Source organism: Falco naumanni, chromosome 8, assembly GCF_017639655.2.
Source record: "Falco naumanni isolate bFalNau1 chromosome 8, bFalNau1.pat, whole genome shotgun sequence".
NCBI lineage: Eukaryota > Metazoa > Chordata > Aves > Falconiformes > Falconidae > Falco > Falco naumanni.
Genome location: NC_054061.1, coordinates 20284902 through 20294488, shown reverse-complemented (window position 1 = coordinate 20294488; position 9587 = coordinate 20284902). Strand labels below are relative to the sequence as shown.

The 9587-nt window shown below is 63.2% G+C and overlaps 2 protein-coding genes across 2 annotated transcripts; one reads left to right on the top strand and one right to left on the bottom strand.

The window, feature by feature from the left end:
* Positions 1 to 50: 50 nt before the first annotated feature.
* Positions 51 to 5765, bottom strand: FCHSD1 (FCH and double SH3 domains 1). The gene is given in 19 exon segments (XM_040604759.1): positions 51 to 480; positions 637 to 714; positions 716 to 877; positions 1002 to 1207; positions 1292 to 1448; positions 1558 to 1641; positions 1730 to 1960; positions 2177 to 2281; positions 2388 to 2495; positions 2575 to 2670; positions 2753 to 2875; positions 3071 to 3199; positions 3307 to 3370; positions 3448 to 3584; positions 3661 to 3805; positions 4068 to 4141; positions 4987 to 5032; positions 5263 to 5360; positions 5660 to 5765. Coding segments are annotated over 19 exon segments (2130 nt in total). The 5' UTR covers positions 5681 to 5765; the 3' UTR covers positions 51 to 414.
* An 814-nt stretch (positions 5766 to 6579) lies between these two features.
* Positions 6580 to 9569, top strand: LOC121092338 (proteinase-activated receptor 2-like). The gene is made up of 2 exons (XM_040603164.1): positions 6580 to 7340; positions 8326 to 9569. Exons 1-2 carry the CDS (start codon positions 7244 to 7246, stop codon positions 9342 to 9344), a joined length of 1116 nt encoding a protein of 371 aa, XP_040459098.1. The 5' UTR covers positions 6580 to 7243; the 3' UTR covers positions 9345 to 9569.
* Positions 9570 to 9587: the final 18 nt, after the last annotated feature.

Here is a 9587-nt window from a genome sequence, read left to right as displayed (position 1 = left end):
AACTGGTTTTATTGGGGCACAGCCCGCCCCCCCCTCCCCTCCCGCCCGCTCCTGCCTGCAGGGAGATGATGCCAGGTGGGGCAGGCAGGGCCCCATGGCTGAGCCCCCCCGGAGAAGCAGGGCTGCACTGGGGGTGCACAGGCGATGCCAGGCAGAAGCGGCAGAGACAAGAGCTGAGTGACATGGAGACTGGCAGTGGTGCTGAGCATCCCAATAAAGGGGCTGCCAGGATGTCCCGTGCTGTGTTGGGATGCAGGGCCACTCTGCAAGCAGCACCGGGCAGGATGCAGCCCCCGGAGAGACCAGCTCAGAGCACGGGGCAGCACTGGCCCCTGCTGCCAGGACAGCAGCCTGTGGTGGCTCGCTTAGGTGAAGCACTTTGGGAGAGTGGGGAGGGACGGGGGACCCTCAGGATCAGCTGAAGTGCAGCTCAGGGTCAGGCTCGGGGGCTCTACCGGGTGGTGGGGGAGGTGCGCGGAGCTGCGGAGAAAGGAGAGGAGAAGTGATGCCGAATATGCCAAGGCTACTCACCCCCCGTCAGACCCCCCCTCCAAAGCACAGGGGTGGCACCGTTCCCCCTTACAGGAGGGTCGGGGGCAGGCTTGGAGTGCACAGCATCGCTGTGATGAGGCTTACCGGCCGGAGACGGGTGGTTGCCAGGTCTGGAGAGCTCTGCCCACTGCCTGCACCATCCTGCCTGCAACCTGGAAGGGCCCAGCAGCTCAGCCCAGGTCTCCACATGCCCCCCCAGCCCCTTTCCCAGCCCGCCCTGGCACTCACCTCCTAGTGGCATTTCAGGAGTGGGGCTAGGAGCCAGGCTGGCCCCAGGAGCAAGGCCAGGAGGAGAGAAGGGGGGTGGGGACGGCGATGGCAGCTCCTGGGAAGACACAGCCAAGAGGGATGGGAACAGTGGGAAGAAAGTCTTCCCCCCAGCAGCCACAGCTCAAGATGGGGAGCTGCACCCCACACTGAGGGGACACAATGACCCTCCTGCCACCAACCTGCCCGGCTGCCCCCCGGGCCCCAGTGAGCTCCTCCACTACCAGGGAGGGGAAGACGCCGATACGGCCATCGAAGTCGCCTGTCCAGAAGCCATCATCCACCTCACCAGAGGCGCGGGGCAGCACCCGGATGATGGCCCCCTCCGGGAAGCTCAGCTCCTCGGGACTCTGACCCTCGTAGTCATATAGGGCTCGCACCAGCCAGGCTGTGGGAAGGATGGGGCAGGGGCTCAGCAGCCTCTGGGGACCTGTCCCCCTCCCCGGGGTGGGGGTGATGCCCTAGCACCCACCTCCGGGCTCCAGCACTAGTTCTGCAGCCATGATGCTGGAGAGCTGGCGGTGCAATGCAGAGGGTCCCGGGGGACCGACCCCAGCCCCTGGCTCACCACCCAAGGACAGCAGGTACTTTTCTGGGATGTAGCCAACCTGACCTGCCTTGTTCCGAGCCTGAGTGGGCAGAAACTGTGTAACTGTCCCAGCCTCTGGGACAGGCATGGCCTGGGGACCACTGAAATATGTCCCCTCCACCACGGTGGGGGGCTCAGCCTGCTCCCACCTTCACCCACTCCTCTGCGTCCCCATCCTCGATGACCTCCAGCTCCTCGCCCTGGGTGATGGACAGTTCATCCGGCTGGCAGGCCTGCAGGGGACAGGGGACAAGGTGGCAGGGAGGCTGAGGGTGCTGGCCCTGGGCAGGCAGGGTGAAGGACAGGCAGCCATGGCCATACCTGGTACCCAAAGATCACCCGGCAGGTATAAGGGTAGGTGCGGGCAGCAGGGCTAGGCTCATTGTCCTCGTCCGGCTCGTCACTGTCCTCATAGTCATCGAACTCGGCTGGATCCAGCCCTGTGGGTGCCTCCTCACCTGCACCCACCATGGCCCCCGCCATCCAAGCATCCACATCCAGCCCTGCTGCCTGCAGCAGCGCCAGCCTTGCCTCTGCCTTCACTCGACTGACCTGGGCACACATGTATTGTCAAGGTCTAAGGGGACATTTGTGGGCTGGGGGACAGCCCAGCAAGCCCCATTGCCCCAGTCCCCAGCATGGTTGCCATTGTGGCAAAGAATCCCCAGCACCACATCCCTAGCCACCACATCTCCCCATCCCTGCGTCCCCCACCCTGGGGGTGACAGATTTCGAAGTCACCCCTAGCCTCCTGCCTGGGGGACCCACCTCTGCCTTCCGGATGTTCTCCCTTGCTTCTTCCATCTGCCGCTCCACAGTGGCTGCTTCTGCCTCTGGGACCTGCTGCCGCCTGGCCTCCAGCCGCTGCAGCACCTAGGAGGGCACCCACAGGTCAGCAGGGGTGATAGGAGCCTGGCAGGGGGCAGGGAAAGCCCCTCCTTGAACCCCCCAGTGCTCCACGGGGAAGGGTGGCACTGACCTCCTCACTGTATGCCTTGTTTTTGTGGTCCCGGGCCACCCGTGTGGCCCAGCGCCGTGCCTCCTTCTCCAGGCTGGCCCCATCGTCCCCCGGCGGCAGCAGGCACACCTGGCCAAGGACACAGTGGCTGAGAAGGGGCTGGCTGCACAGACCCCCTGCTGCTGTAACAATGTTCCCCCCTACCTACCTCTTCCACCCCGGTGAGCTGGAAGCGCTGCGTGGGGGCCAGGGTGAAGGCAGGGTGGTCTTGTAGGAAGAGAAGGAGGTCCTGCTCCCGGCACACCTGAAGCAAGGGAGTGGTGTGGGGCCAGGGGGGCCACCCGTCTCCTCCTGTCCCACCCAGCTCCCGAGACAGGTGCTGTTACCCGTGCAGATGCTTCCGCAACACCCTGGAACCAGTCCCGCGTGGCCTGGCAGGTCTCTGCTTCTGTCCGGCTGGCAGCTGACAAGTGCTCCCGCAGCCGCTCGTAGAGGTCACCGTCCAGCGCCTGGGGGAGAGCAGATGGGAAACTCCGCCGGCACTGCCCGCATCTCCCCGGGGAGCATCCCTGACCCCCCCGGGCAGTCAGCCCTGACTCTGCACCAGCAGGACCCTCCCTGCTGCACCCCCTCACAGTGGCACCAGGGAGATGCTTCTTGCAGGACCCCTGGAGGGGATGCAGGGGTGTCCAAGCAGCTCCTACCTGCATGGCAGCGGGCAGCTCTACCCGCTGGTAATGCTCCAGGTGGGCAGTGGCAGACACCAGGGCGAAGCTGTACTCATTCTGCACTCCTGCAAGCTGCCTTGAGTGCTCGGCCAGCCGTGCTGAGAACTTCAGGGATGGGGAAAGCATGGCTTGGCAATGTGGTGGGGGCCACCACCCCATGTCCCCCTGCATCCCTCTGCTTGGGTACCCCACCAGCACCATGTGCTGCTGACCTTGGCACTGAGTTTTTGCAGGCTGGCCTTGGTGTGAAATATCCTCCGGTCACTCTTCCGGAGCCTGGGGAGGGTGGGAGGAGGGATGTGAGACCACCCCATGGCCACAGCAGCACTTCTCTTGCCACCTCCTCTGCTCACCGAGCCTCCACATCGGCTGCCTTGTCCTTGGCCACCTCACTGCTGCGCTGGAGATGGGTGAACTGCTTCTTTGCCTTGTCCAGCTCCTTCACTGTCTCCAGCAGCTCTGCCTGCGCCTTCTGCAGCCGCTCGATACCCTGTGGGGAGTGTCAGCCGGGGGGGACAGATGTCCCCACCACTCGTGCACAGGGGGACATGTCCTCGCCCTGGTACCTTCTTGAGCATCCTCTCTTTGGAGAGGCGGGCAGTGCGGGCAGCCTCTGTGGCGAGGGCGCGGTAGCTCTCCGAGGCAGTGACACGGACCTGCCCAGCATGTGCGGTCCCCTCAATGACACCCTTCCAGACAGCGACCACGCTCCTGCAGATGTGGGAGTTTAAACAGGGCAGGGTACTCTCTTCCCTCCCTGCCAGCTTTTGGGGATGCCCAGCAGGGCAGCCAGCACCCTCAGCCCCTGCAGTCCCCTCTGAGTCAGGTACCACATCCTTGGGGACATCCCACCCAAGGCTGCATTCCTAGGACACCCAAATCCTGGTTGACATTAGGCATCTCCCAGCTAGGAGGGCCACGGATGGGCACAGCCAGCCCCAGCCCCAGGTTCCCATCCCTGTCCCTAACCCACCTCAAGTCGCTGGCCTCACCACGGCCCCGCTGCCAGTCTCTCTTCACAAACTGGCTCGCCAGCCTCTGCAGTGCCTGTGGACAGACCCGTCATCACTGGCACTCTGCAACCCTGGTGAGCACCCCAGCATCCAGCTCCGGGGCCGAAACTGGCCTCCCCATTAACAGCTACCCAGCCCCATGAGTGTCCCCAGAGCGGGAGGGACTCCCCTCATCAGTGGCTCAGTGTCAGCAGGGTTCCTGTCATGCTCCCAAGGGGAAAACCTTTTTGGGGAGCAGCCACCACCATGAGAGGACCACCCCGCTGCAGCTTTTGGGACAGGGGACTGGCAAGGGAACACCAGCAAGGGACACCATCTGCAGAGACAGAGTAGAGGAGCCCCCAGCAAATCCAAGTACAGCAAAACCCCAACCCTGGGGGACTGTTCCCCCCTAACCTGGGCAAGGGAGAGGGAGAAGGGTGGCATGGTGCCCGACTGCAGGGGGACACAACTGCTGCGGGGTATCCCCAAAGGATGCTGTGGGGATATCTCACAGCACAAACCCAGGCTCTGACATTTAAGAGAGAGCCCTGTGATGACCCAGCAGACAGCAGAGCAGTTTCCTCCTCCCACAAGGCTTTCCCTCCAGGCCCCCAAAACACCCAAGCTTCGGGCCACGCTGTACTCAGCAAAGCAACCCAGCAGGTGCCCTAATGTGGTTGGTACCCCCCTGGCAGGGAAAATGTTGCACCCATCTGCCACTGCCCTCCATGGCTGGCACGGAGCAGCCAAGCCTCGCCTTGCTCGGATAATTTCTGATGCTGCCCATTGCTTGCATGGGGCTGTGTCCTACTCTGGGACACCCCACGCAGGGAGGATGGGGCTTAGTGACTGTGCCTCCACAGAGCATCAGTCCTGAAGCCAGTGGCACCTCCTTACCTGCCCATACTCCCTGTCGATGGTGGCCCTCTGCTTGCTGTAGGACCTGTGGGGAGAGGGCACTGGGGGCAGGCGAGGACCCATGCAGAAGAGCAATGACAGGCCACCCTGCCATTGCCCCCCTGCCACCACCCAGCCGGTGGTGGAGCCCATGACCTCGGCGCAGCAGGCTCAAGGTGAGCCGTGCCTGGCGGGCTGGCCCCCACCCCACGCGTGGGATGAGCTGGCCGGCCTCGGCTAGGGGCGGGGCGGGGGCGGACACGCGTGAGGCCTTACCTGATGTCCTCCAGCAGCTCGGCATCCCGCTGCTGCTTGCCCTGCAGGCCCGAGAGCTGCTCGAGGACGTGGACCCGCACCTCCTGGGTGAGCTTCACCTGCGGGGCGGCACCGCTCAGCGCCCGGGGACGCTGCGGTCCCGGCCGGGCTGGGATGCGGGGGCCAGTCCGGTCCCCGGTCCCCGCTGCCGCCCCGCCCCGGATGCCACTGCAGGTGCCGGCGGCCACCGCCCAGCCGCGGTTCCGCTTCTCCAGCCCCGCTGAGGGTCCGCCGGGGACAAATCCCGATCCCCTCTGCGGGACCCAGCCCCGGTCCGGCTCCAATGGAGGACCCGGTTCCGATCGCTTCTCCCGCTGCCGGGACCCGCCCCAGTGTCCCGCCCCGGCCCCGCGCTCACCTTGCGTGGCGGCGGCTGCATCGCTGCGCTTGGCCCCGGTCCCCGATCCCTGCTCCCCGGTCCCCGCCGCCGCCGCGCCCCGCGTGTGTAGAGCCCGGAACTGCCGGGCCCGGCTCCGCCCTCCCCGGGCCCCGCCCCCGCCCCGCCCGCCCCGCCCCTTTCCCGGGCAGGCCCCGCCCGGCGCCGTCACTCGCCCGCCCCCTAGTGGTCGGTGCTGCGCGTCTCGCCGGAGCGCTGGGGCGGGGACGCGGGGACCCGGGGAAGCAGGACAGGGACACGGGGACACGGGGACATGGGGACACGGGCAGGCAGGAGAACAGGGACATGGGCACTTGTGGACATGCAGAGTACCGGGGCACAGGGACACTGGGAACGTTGGGGACCAAGTCCTTGTGCGTGAGGGCACATGGGGTACTGGGCCCGGGTCCCATGGGAGGGTCAGGTCACTGGTTCTGGGGCACAGGGAGATGCGGGGTGCTGGGGCACACTGGTCCTGGGCTGTGGGGCATGTGGGGCAGTGGGGCCTCAGCCCTTAGGGCACAGGGATACATGGGGTCCCACGGCACGTGGAGGAAGCAGAGCCCCTGGGTTGGCAGGACCCTGCCACAGGGACACGCAGCTGCTGAGCAGTGGCATTTGGTAGGGGACACTGGGAGCCATGAAGGCTCCCCAGGAGTCCTTGCCCTGTTTGCCACCTGGTCCCTCTGTCCCCCTCTCATCCCCTTCAGCTCTCACTTCTCTTTCTGTTCTGCTTTTTTTCTGCCTTGTGATTCTTGCAGAGCTTGTGGCTCTCCCTGCTGTCCCTTTTGTCCCCTTCTTGCTCTTTCCCTGACATTTTTGGAGTCATCTGCACATGTCCTGATTCCCCTGCAGCGTGTCAACATGTGGGACTGGGCTGCGGCTGTGTCACTGGGTCTGTTATTCCCCTCCATGGCCCCTCCACTGCAGGAGGAAGCTGAGAAAATGGACTGGGGGCCACCAGCACCCACTTTGGTGGCAGGAAGGGGATGGCAGAGTGGGACAGTGCAGGGCAGCCCCACCTACAGGGTGACATTGGCTTGTCAGCCCGACCAAGGTGATTGATTCCTGGGGATGTGTGGTCCTGGCAGGGCTGGGCAGGCAGGGTGCCCTGTGCCCCTGAGGTGCTGCAATGGGACAGGGGCACATGTCACCAGGCTGGAAGCCAATGGCCTCCTTCCTGCCCCCCTCCTGGGACATGTACAACTCCACCTGCCTGCTGCAGTTCACAACTGTCTTTTTTTTTTTGATGTCTGTCTTTGGTCTGCTTCCTCCTCTGCACAGCGTGACATTGCGTGCTAGTGCCTGGAAATCACCCCAAGCTTGGTGACGTCCCCCAAGTGCTCGGCGGTGGTGACAGCTGACGGTCATCTTGTGCTTCCTGCCTCCCGTCTGGCCACTTAGACCACAGGGACGTGGCCAGGACACAGGCGTGACGGGGGGGAAAAAGAGTAAGGGTGCTAGTGGGGAGGGGGCTGGTGTCCGTCCTGCTGTGACGCACGGTGGGGCCAGCTCTGCCTGTGACCACTCTGCAGACCCAGCCTATGCAGAGGCCACCCCACAGAGATGTCCTGGCTGGTGCGTTCGTTCAGCTCTGCTGCTGCCTGTGTCACCCTCCTGCTTGGCTGTGCCTGGCTCAGCTCCGCCACACAATTCTCCCCAAGTAAGTGCCTTGGTGGGTCTGGGGGATGGTGGGACAGGGCAGGGAGGCCTCACTGGGACACCCCACCATCACGTCCTGTGATCCTTGGAGGGGGTGGCTGGGCATCACAGCGAAAGCTCAGGGCACTGCTCTGCTGCTTCTCTGGGTGTCCACATTGAAAATCTAAGTGAAGACCCGAAACCCTGCCACCCCTTTCCCTTTTGGAAATGAAAATCAGGTTACTACTCTCATAACCTGAATTTCCCCTGTCCCCCGGAGAGGTGGAGAGTTAGCAGAGGTTGCAGGAAACCTGTTGGATGTAACCAGGACCCCTGGGGACCGACTGCATGGAGCTTTTGGAGCTGAGGGTGGTATGCAAGGAAGCAGACCCTGGCTATGATTTTTGAGAAGCCAGAAAAGGGATTTGATCTGGAGTTGCCTGTCTGGTGTCCTGGGACCTTCCTGTTCTTAGTTTTTGTTCTGAGCAAGCACTGAAACCCCTCCAACCACAGGAAGACAGGAAGGCATGTGCAGCCCTAACTGCAGTGGGGGGCTGATCTGATGGGCTGGCCAGGAGGAGGAGGAGGCAGAAGCCCCCGTGGGACAACATCTCCCATCCTGGCATGGGTGGCCATATCCTGACCCTGTCCAGGCATGGGTTTCCTGGTTTTCCCATTGGGTTGCAGGGAACCTGTTGTGCTGGGCTCAGTAGGAAAGGGGACATTGGTAGGGCTGCGTGTCCCTGTGCCGGCACGTGGGAGCAGAGCCTGGCTGGGCTGCAGGCCACCAGCAGGGCAGGATGTGGTGTGGCTCCGCATGGTGAGGGTGGCAGGATGTTAGGGGTTACCGTGTCCTGAGCTGCCCTTGCTGTGGGGCAGGGACATGACAGCTCCTGCATTTGCTGGCAGCTTGGCAGGGAGGGTTGATAGCTCCTGTGTGGTCCCAGGTGGGAAGGGGTGCTGGGAGGGGGCTTCTGTCTGAGTCTGACGCCTTGTGTCCTCTGCAGTGCGTAACAAAGGGCGAGTCTTGATTCCTCTCACTCCCCAAGAAGAAACCACATGCCCCAGCGCCTCCGTGGAAGGTTTTCTCAACAGCACTCTCACCACCCGCCTCCTCCCTGCCCTCTACTCTGTGGTCCTGTTTGTGGGGCTGCCAGCCAATGCTCTGGCTTGCTGGGTCCTGGTGACCAAGTTCAGGGGACATTCCAGCACCCTCTTCCTGCTCAACCTGGTCAGTGCCGACCTGCTCTTTGTTGTCCTGCTGCCCTTCAAGATCTCCTACCACCTCCTGGGCAATCACTGGCTCTTTGGGGACTACCTGTGCCGCACCATGGTGGCTGCCTTCTATGGGAACATGTACAGCTCCATCCTCTTTCTCACCTGCATTGGCCTGGAGCGCTACATCTCTGTGGTGCACCCATTTCTGCGGAAGGGCTCCAGCTGGGTGTGGGGCAAGGCAGGCATCTGTGTGGGCATCTGGCTGTTGGTGGGGCTGGGAGTGAGCCCTCTGCTTTTGCACTCCCAGACAAGTCATATCTTGAGCCTGAACATCACAACGTGCCACGATGTCCTAGGAAACGATAAGCACATGTTCTTTGCCTACTATTTCCTCTCCCTGGTGGGTCTGGGCTTCGGCTTGCCCTTCGTGCTCATGACCATCTCCTACAGCTGTATCCTGGCACAGCTGCTGCCCAAGGGGAGACGCTATCGGCAGGTGGTGCGTGTCCTGGCCCTGGTTCTCCTGGTCTTCATCCTCTGCTTCACCCCCAGCAACGTGCTGCTCTTCATCCACTACATGCTTGAAGCCACGGGGTGCCACAATGTCACCTACATACAGTACACCCTGGCCCTGGTGTTCAGTGCATTCAACAACTGCTTTGATCCCTTCATCTACTTCTATATCTCCAAGGATTTTCGGGGCTGGGTCCGGAATGCAGGCAGCTGCTGCCTGGGGGGGCTTGAGACCTCGTCGACGAGAGCTTCGGAGAAGGCAGCCTTGCCCCTGAGGTCCAGCAATCAGAGTTAGCTGTAGGCAGGCCTAAGGAGTGCCAGGCTGTGTTCCCCTGCCCTGGGAAGGGGGGATCCTCCAGCTTGGTGCCCAGTATGAAGGGCCGTGCCATCCCAGACTAGCAGCAGACATGGGCAGAAAATCCCACCCTGGATCTGAGGTTCACTAGGACTTTGCCCCAGTTTTGCATTTTCTCCGATGCTGCTGGTGCTGCCCCCATCCCATGGGTCCCTCGGTTAGGTGCCTGACCCTGGCACCCCT

What these genes read in the sequence shown, in the direction of transcription:
- LOC121092338 (XM_040603164.1), top strand. Translation starts at nt 7,244, where the DNA reads ATGTCCTGGCTGGTGCGTTCGTTCAGCTCTGCTGCTGCCTGTGTCACC. An exon ending in CGCCACACAATTCTCCCCAA is followed by an intron (nt 7,341 to 8,325) that starts GTAAGTGCCTTG and finishes TGTCCTCTGCAG; the next exon opens with TGCGTAACAAAGGGCGAGTC.